This window comes from Belonocnema kinseyi, chromosome 5 (genome assembly GCF_010883055.1).
Source record: "Belonocnema kinseyi isolate 2016_QV_RU_SX_M_011 chromosome 5, B_treatae_v1, whole genome shotgun sequence".
NCBI classification, from domain to species: domain Eukaryota; kingdom Metazoa; phylum Arthropoda; class Insecta; order Hymenoptera; family Cynipidae; genus Belonocnema; species Belonocnema kinseyi.
This window is the reverse complement of record NC_046661.1, coordinates 78,486,972-78,512,713: the sequence shown is the minus strand read 5'-3', so window position 1 is coordinate 78,512,713 and position 25,742 is coordinate 78,486,972. Positions and strand designations below refer to the sequence as shown.

Below are 25,742 nucleotides of genomic sequence, written 5' to 3'. Positions count from 1 at the left end.
TTTTACACGTTTCATGTGAAGGTTCGCACTCTAGGAAAACGTGGCTAGTTTGGTACTACTAGCACCATCTCTGGGTTAGTCTCGGGACTTATTGAACGATGTATTATATTAGCGGAGGAGAAATTAGAAATTTACAGAATTACACACAATATCAAAGTATATTAATTGCATTCTATAAAACAATTGGTACAGTCTACAAAAAGTGCCTTGAAATGTCTTTATTTATTCTGTAATGAACAAAAAGTACATTATATCTCGATAAATAAACAACTGTTTAGTAGCAAGATTTAATCTAAACTAGATGTTTATTTCATAATAGACTAAAAGATTGAAATTACTCTTCGCATTTCAATAAAATAACTGTTTTAAAAGCAAAAAAAGCAAATTTAAGGTTCTCTTGAAAAATTCAATGGGATTTCCAGGTTTTGAGGTTTAAAAAAATTCAAGGAGAATTCTAGGTTTTAAAGGTTTTCAAGGTCGCTAGACACCTTGATGAAATTAGGATTGAAAATAAAAATGGAAATTTGATATTTGCAGAAACAGTTTCCAGATTCACAGCTCAACATATCACAGTCAAGGATTCGTCCATATCCGTGGAGAAAAAGTCACTCGATGAAAATGGAAATGCAGTTCAGGGTTATAACAATGGAGAACGAAAGAAGGTTCGCCGAAAGCACACCCAGGAGCCAAACGTAATTGTCTACAAAGCCGGAGAAGTCGAGGGCCACCGCAACACCGAAGACATCGACAGTCTCCTGAACTTCATCGAGAACAAGGAGTCGAAGGGAAAAAAGGGCAAGACTGGTAACAGTGTAAGAGTGAAAGCCAATTCTGGTGCGAAACCGCGAAACAGAGAGAAAGACTCGAAAAGGGAACAGATTCCTGCCAAACTTCACAAATCAAACTCTCTCGAGGAGATTTCGAAAACCAAACTCGAGGATCTTACAATTGAAAAAAGCACGAGCTCCAGTGGCGCCAGCAGTGTTTCCAGTCAGCACAGTAAGTTCATCTTTTAATGCAATTTCCGGGTGTCTTCTAGTGTTCTCAAGAGTTTCAGTGCTCGGCGAAATTCGCACGAGCATGAGAGTTTGCTCAAATATACGCTCGACCTTTATGTGCTTTGAGAATTTAATGATGAGCGTGTATAAGAATTTTGAATTTTGATTTAAATAATTGTATTTTCTGTCTTTATTAATAATTATTTACATTTCTTTAGTATCACAGGAAAATGTATCGCTTCAAATTGAAAAGGGCGCTTTATTTAAATGGTAAAAGGAGTGAAAAGGAATGAATCTTCAACTAAAAACATGAATTTTTAATCAAATGGTTAGTTGAATTTTAAACTCAGAAGATTAATTTCCTATAAAAAAAGACTTATTTTCAACAAAGTACATAAATTTTCATTTAAAAAAGATGAATTTTCAATCAAAATTAGAATACTTAAAATATTTAAAAAGTAAATGCGCAAGCAAACAAAACAAATTTTCAACAAAACAATTTTTTTCATAAAAAAAATATTTTTAATCAAAAAATTGAATAATTAAATTTTCAGATAAAATAATCAAATAAAAAAAATGAATCATGAATAAAATAATTCAATTTTAAACCAAAAAGATGAATTATCCACCAAAAAAGATCGTTTGCAAACAGAAATCAGGAAATAGTTCAATTTGTAGTTAAAAAAGTAAATTTTAAATGACATAATAACGAATTTTTAGCAAAATTAATTAATTTTCAACTAAAAATATAAATTTTGGAGCAAAAATGGAATAGTTACAGCTTCGGTTAAAGAGACTTAATTTTCAACTTAAACGAAACGAATTTTCAGCCCAAGAAATTAATTTTCCATCATGTTGATGAATTTTCAACCAAAAATATAAATTTTTGACCAAAAAGTGGAATTTTCAACCCAAAAGATGAATTTTCTATAAAAAAGACTCATTTTCAACAAAGTACATTAATTTTCATATAAAAAAGATGAATTTTCAACCAAAATTAGAATATTTAAAATATTATAAAAATAAATGCTCAACCAACTCAAAAAAAAAATGAAATTTTTGTTCATAAAAAAAAATATTTTTTTTTTCAAAAAATAGAGTAATTAAATTTTCAGATAAAACAATAAATTTTCAAAAAACAAAAAAAAAATTGTCAAGAAAATAATTAAATTTTAAACCAAAAAGATGAATTCTCTACCAAAAAAATACAGTTTCAATGAAATATATAAATTTTCAACCAAAAAAGATCATTTAATCGCCAAGAGGATTAAATAGTCTCCCAGAAAATTCGAATTTTCGATCAAATATACGAACTTTTAACCGTAAATCTGACAAATTTTTACAGAAAAAAAATCCTTTCAAGTTTGATTTCAACCGTTTTTTGTATAATTGTCAGAATTTTTATCTTTTTCAAGTATGAAATAATTAAAGTTAACAATACGTAATTCGAAATTCTTTGACTTAAAAAATGTCCCTTTAAGATTTTAATTTTTAAGCGTACATTTTTCATTTAAAGAATTTTAAAATGCGGCTGATAAAAACTTAAAAAATTAAAAATTAGAAGCGCGTTAAATTTACAGTTTTTGAGGAAAACCTTTTTATTTTATCAACTGAGAATATAAATTATAATGCTTTTTTTAATTGAGCTGTACATTAAGGTTAACAAGTGAATAATAATTGATTTTGCAGTACAATCCGTAATCTATTTAAAAGTTAAGAATTTTCAGATTTAAACGTTAAAGATTAAATTGTTTTAATTGAAAAGTTCTAGTAGTTAAACAAATGTAAACGCCCAATATGAACCCTTAGAACAGGGTGGCCGCTGGATCGGGAAAACCGGGAAATGACAGTGAGTTTTTTTTCACTGGGAATTTTACAAATTTGTAGAAGAAAAATCTGTCCACGTTCTATTTTAACAGTTATTAAATAATTAGTTGATTTGCTATGTTTTTCAATTATGGTATTATTTAGCTTACAATGAGTATTTCAAAAAATTTTTACTTTGAAAATTTTCCATTACAAATTTTTGTTTCTAAGCTTACATTTTTAATTTAAACACTTTTTAAATGCGTGTACCTGAAAGTTTATAAACTATTTTCAACTTAAAAATAACTTCAGAATAATAAATTCTTAATTAAAGGATTTTATTAAATTTAAAATATTGCTTCACTTTAAAATATTCAATTTTTAACCCATTCAATTTGAAATTTGTAATTTAAAAAAAGATTAATTATTGAATATTTAGCAATATTAAATTTTTATTTAAGACAAGTAAATTGAAACCAAATATTTAAAAGTAAAGAATCTTTAACTGAATTGTTTGACATAGAAAACCTGGAATCGTTAAAATTTCGAAGAGCCTTTAACCTTTGAACATTAAAATTTTAGTTGTTGCATTTGAAAAATGCTTAATTTGTTAGTTAAATTGTTAAATTTGATGTATAACTTACAAATGAAAATTTGTAGACAAAGTTTGGGTAATGGGCCACCCATATACGACGTGGACAATTTTTCACCACCTTTGACCCCCCCTCTCCTCCTCGTGGACAGCCGTGGAATTTGGACCCCCCCCCCTCCCTGTGCTTTGTCCACGTGGACATATTTTATGAAAATATAGATATTATTAGTCTTCAAAATGTCCGGGAGCTCACGACAATTCCATGGACGTCATTTTAGTACTCACTGAGTGGTGTCAAAGCTAACTGGCAGGCTCTCAAACATGCCAAAAATTCGAGTTAAGAAACGTCATTTTACTACTGTTAAAACCCATTGGGAATGATTGTTTGGATGCTAATAACTAACAAAAAATTTGACAGGCAGCTTCTCGGTGGTGCCAAAGTTGACTGGCAGGCTGTCCGACATGCCTAAAATTCAAGCGAAGAAACGATATTTTAGCACTCTTGAAACTTATTGTTACGAATTATGAATTTACGTAAAAAGTGGGATTTTCGTAGTTTCTTTTTTTTATATACATATTAGTTTTAGAGAAGTATCCTGTAGATGAAAATGTTAGTTAATACAAAGGACAAAACTTTCATTCAGTTGCTGATTAAAATGTCAGTCAACATTGGCACGACTCAGGAGCTGCCAGTCAAATTCTTTGTTAGTTCTTAGCATTCAAACAATCATACCCAATGGGTTTCAAGAGTATTAAAATGACGTTTTTTCACTCGAATTTTTGACATGTTTGACAGCCTGCCAGTGAACTTTGGCACCACTCAGGAGCTGCCAGTCAAACTTCTCGTTAGTTTTTAGCATTCAAACAATCATTCCACGTGGGTTTAAAGGGTACTAAAATGACGTATTTTCACTCGAATTTTTGACCAGTTTAACGATAAATTGTTGCAAACTGCACCAACAGCTGTTAGTCAACGAATTTCGAACTGTTGACTTTGAAAATGAAAAAATCTGAAATTTTAGTGAGTACTAAAATGATTTTCATAGAATTTTCGCGAGCTCCCGAACTACAAGAAGTCCAAAAAGAGCGATGAATTGGCTGCAAAAATGCGGATTAGCTTAGGAACGTGAGCTTAAACATGATTTGCATTTCAAAAAGGAAAAGTCGTGAAAATATTATAATTAAAATTAAAATTATATTGTGCGCCAGCACAATATAAAAGTTCGAGTATAGCTAGAGTATACCTTGTCTCATTTCAGTATATTTTTCACCGATTTAAGGAAATGTTTGTAGAAGTGGATTCTAGCCCCCCCCCCCCCCCCCCCCCCCCCCCCCCCCCCGCCCACCTCGTGGACAAGCGCGAAATTTTGCCATACCCTTCATAGGAATCTTAAGAAAATGTTTTTATTCTTTTGAAGCCTTTCACAATTCTTGAAAAGAATCTAATTTTTTTGTTTAAAATCTACGAAAATCTACATCTTGTTTTATATCAGGCTATCATTTCAAGTTTTACTTGAGTTTGAATCTTTTCAAAACTTCTATATATCTCTTAAAATTACTCAAATTTCGCCTACAAATAATAAATGTTCAATTGTTATTTACAGATCCAAATTGTTAAGAAATTTTCTAAAATTTGCAGGATTTTCTGAAAATTGTAGAAAAAATTCAATTCGTTGAAAATTTAACTGTTATTGGTTGAAGTTTAATTATTTTGTTTAAAGTTCGATCGTTCGTAGAAAATTGATCTGTTTAAGTTGAACATTCAACAATTTGGTTAAAAATTCAACTGTTTTTGATCATATCAACAACAGAAAATTATTGAATTAAATAAATTGCCATTACTTGCCATTTATTTTCACTAGACCTACGATTTTTATGCACAGTTAAAATTATTTTTCACAGTAAAAGAAAAATACCTGGGAAAATGTATATTCATTGTTTTTGTTGAGTATAGAATTTCAGCAAGGATACGATACTTTCTGATTAAGATTCATTGAAATGTCACAAATAATTAATGTGTGAGGGCAAAAAATTAATTTTCAAGTTGAAAACCAAATGGTTCCTTCTTGATTATTCGTAGTTTTTACCTAAATGAAACATTTCTGTTGCATGTTTATACATTAGAATCAAAGTTTGAAGTTTAATGGACAATATTTATTCATACAAAGTGTTCTTTCTTTATTATTTATAAATATTTGAGAACTTTTTTTTGACATTACATTTTCCAACAGTACATAACCAACAGTAGATAATCGAAAAATTTCGCTGTCAAAATTTGTATTGATCCAAGTTAAAGATTGTGTTTGTTTGTTTATTTTGATTCGTGACATTTTAAAATTAATTTTTGTTTGGTAAATAAATCTAAAAATAGTATAAATTTGTACTTACTTACAAAGCCCAGAAATGCTGTTAAATATAATTGTTTTTAATTAAAAAAATTTTAATATTTTTAAGTTAAAACATTAAATACTACATTTTTTCTTCATAGTTCATTTTTTTCATACTAAAAATTGAATGACTTTGTTGAAAGTTACGCTGTTGTTCAAAATTAATTGTTTGGTTGAATATTCATCATTTTAATTGAAAATTCATCTCCTTGTTTGAAAATGAGCTATTTTGTTGAAAATTCGTTTTTTCTTTGGCTGACAATTAATTTTTTTATTGAAAATTCAACTATTCCAGTTGAAACTATAACTATTTTGGTGATACTTTGTTCTGTTTTTTCTTAAGAAAATTAATTTTTTGTACTGAAAATGTTACTATTCATTTTTTGATTGAAAACTAATATTTTTAAATTTAATATTCGACTTTTTTAGTAGAAATTAATCTTTTTGTTGCAAATTTAATGATTCTAGTTAAAGACTAATCATTTTAGTTGAAAGTTCAACACTTTATTTGAAAATGTAACTATATGTTTGAGAATTATTTGAGTTTTTGTTAAAAATGAGTTTTTAACCGGAAAATTTACATAAAAATTACGTATAAATTAATCTTTTTGGTTAAAAATTTATCTTTCGGGTTGAAAAATAAACTATACCAGTTGAAGATTCAGCATTTTTAACTTATAATATTAAATTTTAATCAAATTATTTTTTACTCGAAACTTTAACGATTTAATGTTTGGTGAAAAAATGTATCTTTTTTAGTTAGAAATTCAACTATTTCGTTGAAAATTCATTTCTTTTGTTGAAAAATCGTCTTCCTGATAGAAAATTAATCTTATTGTTGGAAAATTAATCTTTTTCGGCGAAAGTTTAAGTATTCCAGTTAAATATTCATCATATTATTTTAAAAATTCTTCTTTTTGGTTGAAAATAAAACTTCCTGATTTAAAGTGTAACTAGATTTGTTTTTAAAATTAATCTTTTTTTGTGGAAAAAATTAAATTTTTTCACTGAAAATTTAACTATTCCATTGTTGGTTGATACTTTAGAGTTCTAATTATTTAATTTTTTTGACCGTGAAAAATGTTTGCCAACCGGAAAGTGGCCCGGAACTTTCTTCTTTAAAAAAAACGGCCACCCTGAGTTTGTTCTATTCCATGTATAGAAGATTCTGTATTAAAAACGTTACAATATTAGAATTTTTCTCTATAAATAAGAATGATCAGCAGGGTGGCCGCTGGACCGGGAAACCGATCATTTTTTAGGCCGGGAAAAAGCGGGAAATGACAGTAAATTTTTGTTTTTTTGACTGGGAATGTGATAAGTTTGTAGAAGAAAAATCTGTCCACGTGAGATTTTAACAGTTTTTAAATAATTAGTGGAATTTTTATGTTTTACAATTATGCTATTATTTAGCTTATAATGCGCAATTCAAAATCTTTTACTTTAAAAATTTTCCATTTAAAATTTTTATTTCTAAGCTTACATTTTTAATTTAAAGAATTTTTAAGTGCTTTCTTAAAGACTTGGTTAGTTAGTTAGTTGTAACGCGGACAGGGAGCCCCCTATGAAGCTCCCCTGGTGTTCAAGATATAAAGCGTATTGTGCCACACCCTTAATTATCGCTGTCAATAGTTGACCCCAGACCTCTTAAAGAAGCCCAGTAAGTCAATCACCGACAGCCTTGCAGCTTCCCCAGGTTCCATGAAGTAGGACCCAAGGGTTTGATGCCTGAGCCTAGCCAACATCGGGCACTGGCATAGTACATGCAAGAATGTTTCATCATCCCTGCCACATCTTCTGCACTCTGTAGAGAGGTTATACACCATTTTGTGCATATGGTATTTCAAGTGGTTATACCCAGTGAGCATCTGAACCACTGTCCTTACGTCTATCTTTGCCAAAATCAGGATTTCCCTGGCTCTATACATTCTGCACTTATAGTCCAGAATGGACTTCGCCTGTCGGCAACCCTGAACCTGCTCCCAGTATTCTCGTAGCTTAGTGCGGATCCAGCTTTTGATAGTAAGACCGATGTAGCAAGACGCTAGTCCCAGTACCGGTTCTGGACCCAGCCTCGGTTTGAGGACTGCGCAGTAGAGCCATGCAAGCATTTTAGGCCCTTATTCCCCACATCAACCGAAAAGCTCTCCTACACATCCAGAAAGGCATGACGAATTTCTTGAATTGGGTCTCCGTGTGCTTTGCCCAGTTCAGTTTCCTATCTAGGATTACTCCCAGATATTTAATCGAGTCTGAAAACGTCAGCCGCCCGCCTCAAAAAGCAGGAGCTTAAACTTTCGGCATCTTGTAATTCTTCGTGAAAATGACCATACTGGTCTTCCGGATTTACCGAGGGCCCTGAGCTATCGCACCAGAGCTCTAAGATGCACAGCGCCGATCTTGTAAGGCCCATCAACGTTTCCACTACTATGCACCACAGGAGGGGCGACAGGACACCCCCCTGTGGACACCCCCGTGGCGTTACTCCTTTAACTAGGCCTTACCCCATCTGGTTTCAAGTCTTCCTCGGCGTAACATACTTCCTATCCAGCTTACCAGCTGGTTTAGTACTCCACACCTCAAAATCTCTCGACAAATGACTTCTGGAGGGGTATTACTGAAGGCAACCTCTATACCCAAGAACTTTCCCACAGCATACCCCTTTTGTTCCAACTGCTGCTCCAATTTTGTCACAACAGCATAGAGGTGCCGTCTCTACCAAGCAGCCTGTCTGAAAAGCATGCTGCCCTCTGTGCAGCGGCGAGGCCAAAAGTACCTCATCCCTGAAATATCTCTCAATCAGCCTCTCCAGCTTCTTTAAAATAAAAGACGTTAGGCTGATCGCTCTGAAATCTTTGGTGGCAGTGTAGCCCTCCCTCCCGGGTTTGGGAATAAAGGCCACTCTACCTACCTCTAGTCAGAGAAGAGATGACAAATTCCAAGCATTTTTGTAAAAGCACTGGGTAGATGCCATTCGCACTTGGTAATTTAAAGGAGCAGAAAGACCCCACGGCCCATTCCACCTTTTTGCTGTCTACATCCTTTGAGGCGAAACTCCAATCGGCCCTCCTCAACGCTTGGCCCCAGTCTTCCTCCTCTAAGTCGGTTTGAATTCGCTGGAAACCCGGGAAGTGAACTTTCATCAGTCGGTTCAGCGTTGCTTCTTCGTCTTCGGCAAACTCGCCATTTTCGAGCCTTATAAGCCCAAGGCGAGCTTTCGGGTTTTTTCGCTAGGATTTTGTGGAGCCTTGCTGTTTCCGGAATATCTTTCGATTCCTCACAGAAGACCATCCAGTCTTCCTGCTTATACCTCCTTATATTTTAGTTGTATTCATGCTGAGCCGTCTTATAGATGTCCCAGTCTGAAAGCAACTTAGTTCTATTTGCCCTATTGCACAGCGCTCTTGCCTTTTTGCGGAATTTCTCCAGGTGCGTATTCCACCATTCTGCTCCTTTCATAGACTTAACTGTGCTTGTGGGACAATTGTTCTCATACGATGTAGTCAGAGCTCTTCGCAGAAAATCCGGGGCGTGCTTTAACTCATCAATACTGCCGTAGTTTGTGGGAAATTCCACTAGCCTTCCTCTGAGTTCCTCTCTATATGAGTCCCAGAGTGTATTTCTAGGGTTTCTGATTTTTGAAACCACCGGTTTACCTAGGTATAGCTGAAACAGGATATATTTGTGATCCAAGAGAGACTCCTCATCAGAAACTCTCCAGTCCACTACCGTACTCCTCAGCCGCTCCGAGCATAGAGTCAGATCGAGAACCTCACTCCTGTTTTTAATCTGGAATGTGGAAGTATAACCTCGATTCAGAATCTCCATATCAGTGCACGCTAGGTATTCTATCAAATCTCTTCCTCTATCATTGATCTTCGTGCTCCCCCACACCGTATGGTGAGAGTTTGCATCACATCCCAACAGCAGAGGAATTCTGTACCTCTGGTAGTGCTGAATTAGAATCTCCACCTCTCCGGAGGCGGGGATCCATCCGCATTGCCAGGGAAATAATCCGAGGCAATTACAACCTCTAGTCTTTCCCCGCTTCCACCCCTGAGCCTCTCCTTAATAGAAGTGAGATCCCTGGAGCAAAGCTTAGGCACCAAACTCGCATCCATACCCTTGACAGCTATGCATGCCGGTGGCGCTTTTTCGAGCGGCACCTTATAAATGGTGCCACACCCTGAGAAGCCACTAATCCTTCCCCTGTATAACCAGGGTTCTTGGATTAGGAGCCCTGTCTGCATAACTGACATGCGTCTGGCTAGAACCGCCGAGGCGCCTTTGCTGTGGTGCAAATTTATCTGCATCATGGAGATTCTCATCTCAGTTATTAAACGACTAAGCCGGGGCATCTCCGGACGCTTCTGGCCCCCCTGAGGAGGCCCGTTGGGTCACCCTGAAGGTAAACCTACCTGTCCCCAAATAGGGTCGGTGGTCCGGAGCCGTAAGAGCTCTGATTGCAGATTCAGGAAGTCCGACTACCAGGATCCAGCCACTCCCCCTCTGCCTGGATCCCTACCCGTCGGAGTATACCTTCAAAGAATCCGTCCTCAGATTCGGGGTTTGGAAGCTCAGGCGCCCCAGAACGGTCGTCGGTTTCTCGGATTTTCCGTGAATCAGAACGGTCGTTCTGCGGTACATTTGCAGACATTCCGTCCCCCCTGATCTCCAGGCTTAGTCCCTCTTTTAGCCTAAACGTAGGAGTCCTCTCTGCCAACCAGTCTCTCGACCAAACATCCGTGACCTCGACTACGATGGCCCCCGACCTGATAAAGGTGTCGTTGAATCTGAGGGTGCGTCCCTCGCGGGGTTACGCGTCAATCTCTTTAGAGATTTTCACCCTCAGCCTGTCCAGATCATTGAGAGCTAGACAGGTCTCAGGATAACCCGATGCAACGACAACTCTCATCAGGGCGTTGTTAACCATCTGCGCGAAAATAAGGCCCTGTGTTTCCTATTTGGGGGGGGGGGGGGGGGGGGGGGGGGGAGTATCTCTGAAGCACTTTTTCCTCTTGTCCATAAGATGAGCCTGAGGAGTTGCTCCAGGTGCAGCCTCGTTGTCGTGGGTGCTGCTTGAGAGACGCGCATTGCGCGTGCTCTTCTTCTGAGCACCACTACGGTTCTTCCTCCTCATGGAGAGCTCCATTACCTGCTCTTCTATCGTGGCTCCAGAATTGTCGCCAGCCTCATTATTTCGCACCGCTTCCAGTGGATTGCCCCCTACGAAGCCTTCCGCTTTCTGTCGTGGGTTGAAAGAGGGTCACGGAACGAGCCTCTCATTGTTTTTTAATTGTTTTTCCTGACTTTTTGACATGAAAGTCCCACGAAAAGCTAGGGAAATAGAAAATACCCCCTGCAGAGCCCAGCATGCAGAGGGCAGGTCTAAATACTATGGGATTCGACCTGGTGTCCCAAAGTCCCCGTTCAGGCACCTCCTTTGTAACCTCCGCCTGTCAGTGTGTTCAAGGATTTGTTGACCCAGGTGCCATGCAGCCTTCGACACGGCGATCACACCTTGGTTTCGGGAGCATGAGAACTCGCGCCCTCGATATTCCAGAGGGTTTTGCCAGCACCCCCTGGAAGGACCGCTCCTTAGTTTAGATCCCACCGATCGGAGTTCTTTAAGGCTTGAACAAATAAAAAATAAAAGCCTTTAATGTTGAAAATTTTTGATAAAAAACATTTTTTTTAATAAATAAATCAATTTTTTCAATTTATCTATACGTTGAGTAATAAAACGTGAACAAAAACGATTTTAAACCCGTTTCAATTTGAAAGTCTTAGTCATTAAAAAAATGTGGACGTGCGATAAAAAGTTTATAAACTGTTTTCAACTTAAAAGTAACTTCATAAATATATATTTTTAATTAAAGGATTTTATTAAATTTAAAATATTGTTTCAGTCTAAAATATTAAATTTTTAACCCATTCAATTTGTAATTTTTAATTAAGAAAGAGATGAATTATTGAATATTTAGCAATATTTGAATTTTTATTTAAGGCAAGTAAATTGAAACCATATATTTAAAAGTAAAGAATCTTAAACAGAATTATTTGACATAGAAAACCTGGAATCTTTAAAATTTCGAAGAGCCTTTAATCTTTGAACGTTACCATTGTAATTGTTGCATTTGAAAAAAGCTTAATTTGTCAGTGAAATTTTTCAGTTTTGATGTATAATTTACAAATGTACATTTGTAGAAAAAAAATTTGAGTAATTTTAAAAGATATTTATGAGTTTTAAAAAGATTAAAAATTATCATGCAAGTTTTAGAAAGTTTCCTTAAAACCTTCTAGAATCTTTTTTCAAAATTTTTGTTTAAATCTTTGAAAAACTTTTTAAATATTCTCTTAAAATATTCTTGAAAATAATCTAATTTTTTTGTTTAAAATCTGCGAAAATCTACATTTTGTTTTAAATTTTACATTAAGTTTGAATCTTTTCAAAACTTCTACATATCTCTTAAAATTATTCAAATTTCGCCTACAAATAATAAATATTCAATTGTTATTTATACATCCAAATTGTAAAGAAATTTTCTAAAATTTTCAGGATATTCTGAAAATTGTAGAAAAAATTCAATTCATTTTGACAGATATTTAGAAGTTCTAAAAAAATTTCCAAAATAATTTTAAACCTAAAACCAATTTAAAGAAACACAAGCCGGACACGTTACCACTTACCTTAAACACATAAGATACTATGGGTATTTTTTTATGCTTAAATATTCCGTAACAAAAATATGAAATATACGTTTTGAATAACCACATTTTGCCGTTCCAATAGCAGAAAATGTAAAAGCAAAAATAGGAATAACTCGAATTTTATCCATTTTTGTGTGAAAGCTGTCAAAAAAGTTAAACATAGCTGTCACTTTCTCCAAAATTAGAGGATGAAGGCATCGATAAACAACGAAAACGAGAGGCGCTTTCGTATTCACATATTATTTGATTAATTATTCTAAATTTTCAATTAATTACAAATCAAAAACCTTACAGTTTTCGCCAGGGTAAAATAAAAAATTGTTGATAAAATTAAAAATCTCGATGTAACTTTCAATCACAGAAAAGTGATTTTACCGACGCATGGTATTTTTACACGCTGCGACTGAATTTTCCCTCGTGAATGTAAAGTTCGTACGACGGAATGTGTAATTTTATTTTTATCGAGTGTTTAATATTACACTGTTGTTCGAGGGTCCTTTTATTTACATCGCTAGAGCATGTAATTTCACAAACTTTTGTAAAATCACACAGTTAAGTGTGTGATATTTATAATGATACAATATGTAATTTTCCAAAACTTTGTAATTTTACACAAACCTTTTTTTACAGTGTTTGAAATAAAATGTTGAAGCTTCCCAAGGATGTTTAAACTATTTAAAAAGAAAATAATTGAGTTTCTAATTAAAGAAGTGGTCAGTAAAATTTTTTTCAATTTTTCAATATTTGATGTTTCTTCTAGCTTAAAATTCCTTAAAATTATATAATTTTGAACATTTTAAAATTCATCGAATGATTTTTTAATTTAGAATATTGAAAATGATAACGTGGATTTATATTTATTTATATTGAACATTTTTAGTACCTTCAATTTTATACGCGTAAATTATTGAGCATTTGAATACATTTTTTAATTTAAAACTTTTAAATTTCAATTTTAAAAGTTCAAAATTTAACAGTTCCAATTTGAGTGCTTTCATTTAAAGCTGAGTTTTTATTGCCTCAAGTGGACAATTTTTTAGTTTTAGTGTTCCATTCTTTTAATTTCATTGACCGTGAAAAATGTTTGTGAACTGGGAAATGACCGGGAATTTATTTCGTCGATTAAAACGGCCACCCTGATCGGGGAAAATGAAAAATTTGTCGGGGAATTTTGTAAGGGAATTTTGAAAATTAAGTTTTGTTTGCGGGGGCAACCTGTAATAACGTCTTGGAGAGTTTATCATTCACGTAATTGTGATTTTTTGTTTGCAGGTGCGATAAACATTTCCCTTCGTCGATCGAAACAGAGGAGCACCGGGGATTCAGCTGTGGATTCTAGGGGCGATCGCAGATCTTGGGGAACTGAAGAAGGTCAGTCTATTTATTGTAACGACACCGGAGACGAGTACACGACTCGTAGGAATTCCACGAAAAAAATTAATTTAACAGAGTCGGAAGCTGAGCCGGAGTTTCTCGTTGTGACGAAAAAGAAGAAGAGCAAAAAACAGAGGCGAAGTTCGAGTGGCAGCAGGGCACAAAATTTATCCACTTCCGGGTCGTATCTTCAGAGGTCCAGGGGATTTTCTAACGATTATAGAACACCACTGTCTCCGGAACTGAGGAGGAAATCTGCGAGCAGCATGCCTCCTAGGTATTTTTCTATAAGAATTGACCTAATTGTTTACGATCTAAAATTTATAATAATTTATAAAAGGAGTGGTTTTTAAAAAAGTGTTCAAAATCTGATATATTTTTTTTTCTAGTGTGAAATTTGTCTGGCAAGTTGTAGAAATCATTAGTTATGAAATTAATTTATTCAAAATTTAATAAAGAATTAGTATGTCCGCAAAAATTAAAGTAATTTTGACTTTTTTCTTTTGTCACATTTTGTTGCATAAATAATGATAAAATAATTATTTTAAATAAAGCGTTCCAAAATCGATAGTTTTAATTTAAATGCCTTAATATTGAGAAATTTTGTGAAATATTTCACAGTGAAGCGTTTACAACTTGAATAATTTTCAACCATTTCAAACAACGCTAAAAGTATTTATTTGATAGTTTAATCATTGAGTAAGTTTATTGAAAAACTTCAGAATATTTTATTCGCAATTCGTCAAGTTTTAATTGAAACTTTCAAAATTGCATGTTCTATGTTGTGAGTTTTTAAATTAAAAATTTTGAAAATTATTCCCTCTAATTTGAGAGCGTTCATGATTTAAAATTATAATTGAATCATTTTTAGAGTGTAAAACTGAAATATGTTTTAAGATTTAAATCGTCCATATTTGATGATTTTTCCAGATGAGCGATTTTATTTTCAAGAGATTCAAAGTTGAATAATTTTAAATATCAGAAATTGACCAATTTAAAATTCAAGTAGTTCAGTTTAAAATTTAAAGCACTTATAATTCAACAATTATAAAAAGCAAATTATAAACATTTTCGAATTGAAAATCTTTAAATGATTTTTAATCTAAAATTTATAAAATTGAATGATTTTTAAGTGTAACGTTCAAATATATTTTATACAAAATTTAAATCGTGCATATTTATACAATATATAATGAAAATACTTCATTTTTAATGGATTTAAAATTTAAAAATTTCAACATTGAGTAATTATATAATGAAACATACAAAATGTTTTCCAATTTAAATTATTGAACATTTTACAATTTCGAAAAGAAAGTCTTGATTGGAGAAACTTATAATTAAACAATTGGAAGTGATCTTTTAAAATAGCAAAAATTTCTAATTCGATTATTTCTGGTATTCAAGGGGTATTAAAATATTAAAAAATTGAGGATTTCAAGTTCGAAATTAAGTAAAACTTGAAGTATACATTTTAAAAGTTGGAAATAACGACAATTTAAAAGCCTTTGATACTTAAAGACTATATCTTTACCTTCGAAAATATTTTAAATTTGAGTTTAATTATTTTCATTATATTTGTACTCCCTCTAAAAGACTGTGAATGTGAGATTTTTAATTGTTAATAATAAATTGTCCTAGAAAAGAACCTTTTGAAAGGTGTCAAAGTTTAAATTAAACAGTGGAACATAAAACTGAAATTTTTCGAATATGCAACTATTGGAATTGGCGAAAAAAAAGAAAAAATTAGCCTATAAACAAATTTAGAAAAGACTTTCTAGTTCACTTTTAGTTACTTCTTTCAATAAATTAGAACAGAGAACCCAAGGATTTTTGAATTTCATTGATTTTTTTAAATTCCTTTGAACTAATTTGAATTCTTTTAAAATGTCCTGAAGTCTTACTGAATTCAGCGGAATTATTTACTTGAATTAATTTGGTTCTGTACGAATTTTGTCGAAATTTTTTAAATTCCTTTGAATTCACCCTGAATTTTTTTTCTATTCATCTGAATTCTTCTAAATTCACTCAATTGATTGAATTTCATTGTAGTTTTTTTTTAGGCATTTCCTTAAATATTTTGAAATTGTTTTCAATTCACGTGAATGTTTATGAATTTCATGGAATTCTTTTCATTTCCCTCAAATTCCTTTGAATTCATTCGAACTTTATTTAATTCGTTGTTTTTCTTTTAATTCACATAAATTCTGTTGACTTCACACTGAATTCTGTTCTGAAATCCTCTTGATTTTTTTTTTAATTTTCGTGAATTCTGCTAAATATTCTCAATTCTACTGTATTAAGTGAATTTTTTTTCATCAATCCTTTGTTATCCTTAAATTAAATCTTTTAAATTTACCTAGAATTTTTAGACATTTTTATCAAATTCCGTTGAATGCTCTCCAGTTCTTGTGAATTGACTCAAATTTGAATTGAAATTAGTGAATTTTTTAAAATTCATTTGAATTCTTTCATCAAGTTGTTCTAATCTCCTTTGAATCACACCAAGTTCACTCGAATTTTATATAATTCATTAGTTTCATTTTTTGAATTTATCCTCAATTCTTTCAAATTTTTCTAGAATTTTTATGAATTTTATTGAATTCTTTTAAATTCTAAAGAACATTATAGCCACTTTTATGTAACGTTTTCACTTTTTTCAAGTAATAATTGTGTTTCCGGTATTTTTTTAAAAGTCAGGGAATTTGTTCCAAAGCGTGCCTAATTTTTTTCACTGCAATGTAAAATTGAATAACAGTCATTCTTTATTTGCAAATGTAGCTTTATATGAGGGTATTTAACTATTTTGTTGAAAATTCGTGTTTTTTTGTGTGTTCCAAATTAAGGTTTTTAACTCAAAATTGAACTATTCTATTTTATTTTGCAAATTGATCGTTTTCAGTTGAAAATTGAATTTTCTGGTTCAAAATTCATTCCTTTTGTTGAAAATTCGTTCTTTTTGATAGCAAATTAATATTCTTGAGACAAAGTTCATGTTTTTTGTATTTATGCAAATCTTTTGTATTGAAAATTAAAATATGTTTTTGTTGAAATATCAATCTGTCCTTCATAATTTATCTGTTTGGAAATGAAAATTTACTTACTTGGTTGAAAGTTAAACTCTTTTGGTAAAAATTTATTTTATAAAGATTCGTCATTTTAATTGAAAACTCATGATTTTAGTTAAAAAATTAGGTATTTTGTTGGAAATTCGTTTTTTTGGCTGAAATTTAATTTTTTTTACTGAAAATTTAACAATTTCAGTTAACTATTTTGTTGGAAATTTTTTGTTTTATTAAATATTCATTTTTAAATGAAAATGTAACTATTCAATTTTCGGATGAAAATTCTTCTTTTTTAGTCAAATGTTCGTCTTTATTTGGTAGAAATTTCTTGTTCGTTGAAAATTCATCGTTTTGGTTAAAAATTCAACTATTCCAGTTGAAGATTAATAATTTTAATGAAAATGCATCACTTTGTTTAAAAATATAACTTATTTTTTTAAGGACTAGTTTTTTCCCGTTGAATATGTTTTCTTTTTGAGTGAAAATTTAACTATAAAATTTTCGGTCGACAATTAACATTTTTTTTTGTTTAGTTAAAAATTGATGTATTTTGTTGAAAATGCCTTTTTTATTGAAATTAATTTTCTTGCTCTAAAATTCATTTTGTTTGTTTTGAAAATTGTCATTTTAGTTGAAAACTCAACTATTCCAGTTAAAAAATGATCCTTTTTGGCTTGAAATTTAACTATTCCGTTTGAAATTCATGAAATTTATTGAAAAATCGTATTTTTTGGTAGAAAATTGATCTTCTGATCTAAAATTTTTTTTTCTTTTTTGTTAAAAATAAAACTATTTGGTTGACATTTTAACCCTTTTGCTAATTTCTTTTTAAATTCCGTATTTTAGGTGAAGATTTACCGATATAGATAAAATGGCATCACTTAATTTTTTTTTATTTGATGCAAAATTAATTTTTATAATTGAAAATTCAACCATTTCGCTAAAAATTCATCTATTTCATTAGAAATACAATAGTTTCAACTTTCAAATGAAAATTGGTTTAAATTATTGTTCAAATTCATGGACTTTAGGGAAAATTGAAGAAATACGTAATTATTATTTAATTATTAATTAATCGATTTAATAAAAATCAATTTAAAAAAATTTTTAATCGAGTTTAAAAAAATGTAAAATGTTTGAATGACTTCGTAATATAAAAAATTATACCTGGATCAGTATACATCAGAAATATCAGGATCTGTCCTTGGTGGTTCGATTTTTCATAAAAGTTGTTAAAAGTGTAATGTTATATGGAAGAAATTTTAGTCCCAAAGGATAGTTACGCCATGCTGAATTTCGGGTCACATTTTTTCGACTTATCAATATTTCTGGAAAAGATAATTGGATTTTGATCTAAATTGAACACGTTAGAGATAAAATTATATATCCATGGCTTAACTTACTCAATTTTGAAAATTATTAAAAATCCTTAGAACCGAAAATTTCTTTCCTATAGCATTATAATTTTACCAAATTTTATCAAAATCAAAATCTTTTTTGTAAATCTAGTTTGCAGCTACACTCTTTAATTAATATTACCCCCCCCCCCCCTCTCTGTTTAGAAAAAGCATTCCTGTGAGGATATAAGGAAGAAAGGGAATTTGTTTTGACAATTGAAGTATCAAGATTAGATTATTGAATTTGATTTGACATTATTTATTGTTTTTCAGTGACAAATCCGACAGTAGCGATCTGGACTCGGTGCATTCTCTTCCAGTGACATCAAACACACAAAAGCACAATCTAACAAAGGCGGCAAACTCTACGGGAGGGACGCCACAAGCTAGTTATGCGGACATTGCTCGAATGGCTTCGATCAACATGACGAATTCAATTCTGGGCGTCGCCAATATCGTCCCGAGTGTTTTAAATACCGCCAATTGGCCGAGCGTCCCGTCGAAGACGATTTCGGAGCCCGATAAATTACCTCATGACTCCTACCCGAGCCTCGACGAGCTCCAGCACTCGGACAGGCGATCGAAACAGCACAACTTTGCACATGCCAATCATGTGCAGGGCCTCAGTCTGAGCTTCGAGAAGCCACTCTCTCCTGTGATGAAGTCCAAGATGGACAGCAAGAAAGCTGAAGCTCGCGAGGAGGCTTTCAATAAAAATATTCAAGTCTTCAAGTACGTGCAAGACGTCGAGAAGATGCAGCAAAGCTTGACGCAGGTAATGTGCATGTTTTATTTTATTTCATCTTATTATTTTTTTGTTATCAATTGGGAATGGTGGTCCACCATTTCGCCACCTGGTGTTGAGAACTGGAACTAGAGAGAGTAGGTACAATTTTAAACATGTATTTTAATTTTTGCATAAAAGTTGTTTTTACGATTGTTTTGTGAAATATAAAGCTATGATTGAATAATAAAAACAAATATTCATCAAAAATAAATAGTTTTAGATAAAATGTCCTTGTTATGCAGTGAAAAAACATATTTTTCTGAAATAGGTGTAAAAAATACAATCATTTAATTATTTCATGTGAGTATGAATTCATTTTAAGCTCAAAAATAAACTTTATATTAATGTATGTAGCAACAAATTTTATCCATATTATGCCAATAATACGAATAATAGACGACTGCAATTAAAAATGAATTCTAATCTAACTTTTAGATCAGATTTTTAAATGGTAAATATTTCATGTATAAAGTAATACAAATTTACTTTGAGTTTATTTTTGCTTCAAAATAAGCCCATTTAAGTTTATGTTTTTAAAAATTCTGTTTCAATAATTTTTCAAAGTGAAAAGTTATTTTAAATTTTCCTAAGAATCTTAAGAAAATTTTTATTCTTTTGTAATCTTTCACAATTCTTAAAAAAATTCTAAATTTTTTGTTTGATTCTGCAAAAATCTAAATTTTATTTAAAATTAGGCTGTAAGTATTTGAAATTATTTCAAGTTTTAAACTTAATTCGAATCTTTTTAAAACCTCTAAATATCTCTTCAAATTACTCTAATATTTTTACAAATAATAAGTGTTATATTGTTATTTATAAATTCAAATTTAATTTTTTCAATTTGCAGGATTTTCTAAAAGTTCTGACAAAAAATTTTTAAATTATTTTGAATTTGGAAAAATTTTAAACCACTTCTAGATTTTTAAAGATTTTGAAATAAAATTTTAAAGCTTTTCAAGGATGCGTAGACTATTTAAAATTAAAATAATTTAACTTCTAATTTAAGGACTGTTACGTTAAAAAAAATTATTTTTCAATTTTTAATGTGTCTAGATTAAAATAGCTTGAATTAATATAATATAATTTAAAAAATTTTTAAAGTTCATTGCTTGATTCTTTAATTTAGACTATTGAAAATGTTAACGTGGATTTATATTTTTTGGAACTTAATCTGGATAAAAGTTCAAAATTTTGCAGTTTATTTGCATTTCATTTAAAACTGTTAAATTTAAAAGTGTTAGTACCTTCCATGGAAAATGTTTAGAATATAGTTTGATTTTTTTAATTTCATTGGCCGTGAAAAATGTTTTCGAACCGGGAAAAACGCGGGAATTTTTTTTTCAACAAAATATATTTAGTTAAAAATTCATTTATTTCGTTGGAAAATCGTCTTTGTTGTAGAAAATTCGTCTTTTTGTTTTAAAATCGATCTATTCCAGATGAAGATTTATAACTTTAGTTGGAAAATCACTATTTTGGCAGAATATTGGTATTTTTAAGTTGAAAATTCAACTTTTGGTTTTTTTAATAATTCATCAATTTTTTTTGTAAAAATTGTCTTTCTTGGTAGAAAATTAATCTTCCTGTTTTAAAATCAATCGTCTTGTTTGAACTTTTTTTTTGCTTGAAAATAAAACTACTCGTTTAAAAGTTAAACTAAATGTGTTTTAAAAATAAATCTGTTTTTTTTTTTTTTGTGGAAAAAATAATTTTGTAACTGAAAATTCAACTATTCTATTTTTGATTGAAAACTGATATTTTTTAGTTCAAAATTCTTTATTTTTTTGAAAATTGATTTTTTCTGTTGAAGATTCAACTATTTAGTTGAGAATTAATATGTTTTTTTTTATATTCTTTTTGTAAAAAATTAATTTTTTCGGTTGAAAATTCGACTTTTCGGTTAAGAATTCATCTATCTGTTTAAAAATCCAAAACTCTACTTGAAAAGTTATGAATTTGAAGCGGTTTAAATTGAATTTAATATAGTGCTGGCATTCTTTTACCTGAATATGCAATATCAATTAAATTCCTAGAGAAAAAAAAACAATATTTGTGATAAATTGGCGAAAAGATATACCTGAAAAAACTTGAGATATGCGGAAATAACCTGGAATTTTAAATCAAAATTAGAAAGCTTTGAATCGTTTAAGTTAAAGGAGTTAAATTGAAACTTTAATCGTTACCATTTTAATTGTTCTATTAAAAAAAAAATTTTTTTAATTGAAACTGTAAAATTTTAATGCATAAATATCAACTATTGAACAATTATTATTATTTAAGTTTTCATATTGCTTCAGTGGACTCAACAAATTATTTTATTTAAAAAAGTCTACGGTAAAATAGATTTTTCATTTTTCACCCTAATATTGATTTTATTATTGCGTTTGTAAATTTTGAGCTAAATAGAAAACTTGGATAATGAACGAAAGTTTATTTTTTGTTTTGCAGGATAACAAAACAAGCAACAACTCTAGTCCGAATTCCAACGAGACGACGCCAACGAACCCGGCGCCGCCAAAACTACCCAATTCTGTAATCAACTATCCAATCGAAATCGACAATAACAATCCCATCGAGATGAACAAAGACTCATTGAAAAACACCAATCCCCGCACAAGGAGGAATCCCATACTTCCGACTCCGCAGCACGAGGAGCCACTCTCGAAACAAATCATCCAAGACGACATGAAAATATCACAGAACCACGAAATAAAAATATCACAAAATCAAGAAAAACTCCACAACGAGGAAGCGGATGCCAAGCCGAGGGGAAAACCTTGGATCCAAAATGCTTCTTCCAATCCTCTCGGAAGGAGTGAGAAGCTCACAAAAGCTCTGAATCTGAAAGATCAGACTCAACCAAAATCAAATCATCAGTCTCGAAATATGAGAGAAGATTCTGAAAATAAGAGAGGAAAGGAGCATATTTTTGCCGCCAAGTCTGAGAAGGAGCAGAAGTCGAGCGAGCAGAAGAAAAATCAACAGAGGCCTGCCGTGATCCTCCTGGACGAGACGAGTTCCGACAATTCGAGAAACTCGGACTCAAGTGAACTCACTTTTGGCTTTGAAATCAATGAACAGCTTCTTCTGTCCGAGGAATCGGAGGAAACTACTACTCCAACGCCTAGTCCTGTATTTTCGCCTGGAGTTCCTCCATTTACTAAACCGCCGCCGAACTTTAGTCAGCCGCCGCCATCGTTTCCAAATCATGTGAAGATTTATGATAAATTCCCACCGAACTTTCACATGAATCCGGTGCACAATGTACATCCAGGGATGCCAATTGCACACGTGATGCAAACTGCGCCAAATGTCGCGCATGTTTTCAGGTATCATCCACCACCGATGTTTATGCGCCCGCCGCCGGCTGTGCCACTTGCTAATATGGAGAAATATATTAATCCACCGAAGGAGGACTTTTCGGCGCGATATGTCGCACCGGAGGGCAATGTTAATGTACAGAATTACAATCATGACAAGATTGTCACATTCGTTGGATTGGGTGAGTTGTTTTTCCTTTTTTTCTTCTTCTTTTTTTTTCAATAAAATATCTTATTTTCCCAATTTTCAATTGAGATTATGAATTTTTCACACAAAAAATAATTTTAAAAAGAGTTTTAACCAAAAAGATGAATTTTTAACTGAAGTGGTGAACATTTAACTGGAACACTTACATTTTAAAACAATACAATGAATCTTCAACTAAAGATGAAGTTAATTTTCGATTTAAAAAAATTAAGATATAAACTTTTAATAAAAGAGTTTAAAGTTCAGTCAAGTTGTTTTATTTTAAACCAAAATGATGAATATTCAACTGAAATTATGAATATTTAACTGGAAATTTTCAACCAAAAAGATTAATTTTCTAAGAAAAATCCGATTTTTCAATAAAAGATATGAATTTTCAATGAAATAGTTGACTCTTCAACTAAAAGAAAAAAAGTGCCACCAAATGTTTGAATTTTGAACTAAAAAAGATCAAGTTTCCACCAAAAATTGATATTCAACTAAACTGATTAATTTTTAACTAAAATTATTAACCTTTAACTTTAACAGGTGAATTTTCAAAAAAAAAAAATTAATTAAGGAGATTAACTTTTGCCAAAAAAGATGATCTTCCATCACAGTATATGGATTTTTAACTACAAAGAGATGATTTATTTACAAAAATTAAATAGGTAAATTGCCACTTGAAATAATTAAAGTTACATTAAAGAGACGTATTTTTTATTAAACTGATAGAATGTTCAGTTGGAATAATTACGTTTTCCGTTGAAAAATAACTTTCAACCAAAAACAGGATTAATTTTTACCTGAAATAGTTCAATTGTTAACCAAGATCTTTAACTGGAATAGATCAATTAAAACCAAACATTAAAAAAATATTTTTAACAACAAAAATTTTAACAAAATAGTTAAAGTTTTAACTGGAATAGTAGAATTTTCATTAAAGAAAATAAATTTTCAGACAACAACGAAACGAACTTTCAACAAAATATCTTATTGTCCCAATTTCCAATTAAAATTATGAATCTTCTACAAACAAAAATAATTCAAAAAGAGTTTTTAAAAGAGAGTTTTAACCAAAAAGATGAATTTTTAACTGAAGTGGTGAAAATTAAACTGTAATACTTTAATTTTCTACCAAAAAAAATTAATTTTCAACTAAGAAGATTAACATCTATCAAAAAAGATTAACTTTTATCAGAATACATGGATTTTTAACTGCAAAAAGGTAATTTGTTAACAAAAATTGAATTAGATCAATTTCCAGTTAAAATAATTAAAGATAAGTAAAATAGGTGCATTTTTCATTAGAATGATAGAATATTCAATTGGAATAATTACGTTTTCCGTTGAACAAAATAACTTTCAACCAAAAACAGGAATTATTTTTACCTAAAATAGTTGAATTTTCAGCCAAAGAGATGAATTTTCATTTAAATTCATCTAAACAAGATAAATTCTTAACAAAAAAAAAGAATTTTAAAGAATAGTTACATTTTGAAACAAAAAAATTAATTTTCAACCAAAAGGATAAATTTGTTACTAAGAAGCTTAATATTCTACCAAAGAGAAGAATTTTCAATAAAATACATCAAATTTCATCCAAATAATTAAATTTTCAACTAAGGAAAATAAATTTACGATGGAAAAAACGATTTTTCAACAAAATAGTTGAAATTCAATCAAAGAAATAAATCTTTGACTAAAATAATTATTCTCCAACAACAAAATGAATTTTTCAACAAATATAGTTCAATTTTCTAATAAAACGAAAATAAATACAAATAATTTTTTTTTCATAAAAAAAAAAGTTTTTGACTATAAAAACGAACGTTTAAACAGATAGTTATGTTTTGAATCAAAGAAATGTATTTTCGACCAAAAACATGTATTTTTCACTAAAAAAATTAATTTCAACTAAAATGATGAATTTTCTGCATAAAAAAAGGAATTTTTAACAAACAAGATAAATTTGTTATCAAGAAAATTAATATTCTACCACAAAACTTCAACAAAATATATCTAGTATAATGTATAAACTTAATAGTTGAGTTTAAATATTGAAAATTTAGGATTTAATTTTAAGCGAGTTTATGTAAAGCTTTACGTCACCTCTTTTTTTATGACTGAATAAATGCTCTTAATTTGAGTAAAAAAAATTTCTCTTTAAAAGGTTGATTGATTTTGAAATTCTGTATAAAATAAGCCAATGGTGAAGCCAATTTGTCTAGTTTTTAAATAGATATTGAAAAAATAGTGTAAATTTCAATATTTTCTTAATTTTTCAATAACTTACGAAATAGTCAACATTTTTCAATGTTCTTGGACTTATTTGAAAGCTTTTTTTTTACAGAATCACAGCAGCTTGTCAGTATGAATTGTACAAATTTTCTTTTTGAATTGCAAGAACTTGAAGTTGTAACAAAAAAGTTGGAAAAATTGCAATATTTTTTGTTGGTGACAAAAATATTTTTGTAAAATATATGAAACATGTAATCATGAAGTTTCTATGTAATTTTCTCAAAATAAATATTTATTTAACTTTTATTCTGATTTGCCGACAGATAAGATGTTTTCAGATTTTTCCAACGAAAAGAAATTCTTTACAATTTATACATCAGTCAGATTATTATTTTCGGAAATACTTAATTAATAAATTGTCAAGGTTACGTAACAATAAAAGTTTAAATAATGTAATTAGTTAATATTACTAATATTTGAAAACGGTGTAAAATTTTGAAAAATCTATTAAAATTGAAAGCATGATAAATAATGTTGTGTCGAACCTTTAGGTTTTATAATAATTCTAAAAACGTGATAATTATAAATGCTTTCTGATTTAAAAGATTAAAAATCGTAGAATTAAAATTTGAAGCGTTAAAAATTAAAGTCTTATTAATGAATCAATCATTCTGGTCTTGAAATAGTTTTGAGGTTTGATTCAAAAAAATAATTTTTCCCGCAAACAACTCTCTTTCATTAACTATACTTTTATTAGAATTTTCATAAGCCCAAATGAGGGCTTCCGTTTCCGGTACCGATCGCGAAAGAACTCTTTTTGTCAAGTGGTGTATTTTTGGCTTTGGTGGAGGAAATAAGGGTGAGTGGATGCAGAAAA

General features: G+C 30.8%; 1 protein-coding gene across 5 annotated transcripts in view; it reads left to right on the top strand.

The window, feature by feature from the left end:
* The window catches only part of LOC117172348 (microtubule-associated protein futsch), a 90,847-nt gene that overhangs the window by 56,920 nt on the left and 8,185 nt on the right, over positions 1 to 25,742 (top strand). For 4 of the 5 annotated variants that reach the window (XM_033360166.1, XM_033360164.1, XM_033360169.1 and 1 more), the window contains 4 exons: positions 538 to 999; positions 13,767 to 14,145; positions 18,604 to 19,105; positions 21,566 to 22,619. In XM_033360166.1, the coding sequence (XP_033216057.1) occupies positions 538 to 999; positions 13,767 to 14,145; positions 18,604 to 19,105; positions 21,566 to 22,619 (2,397 nt within the window). The remainder of the gene's footprint in view (positions 1 to 537; positions 1,000 to 13,766; positions 14,146 to 18,603; positions 19,106 to 21,565; positions 22,620 to 25,742) is intronic. The other variant, XM_033360167.1, reaches the window with a different exon arrangement.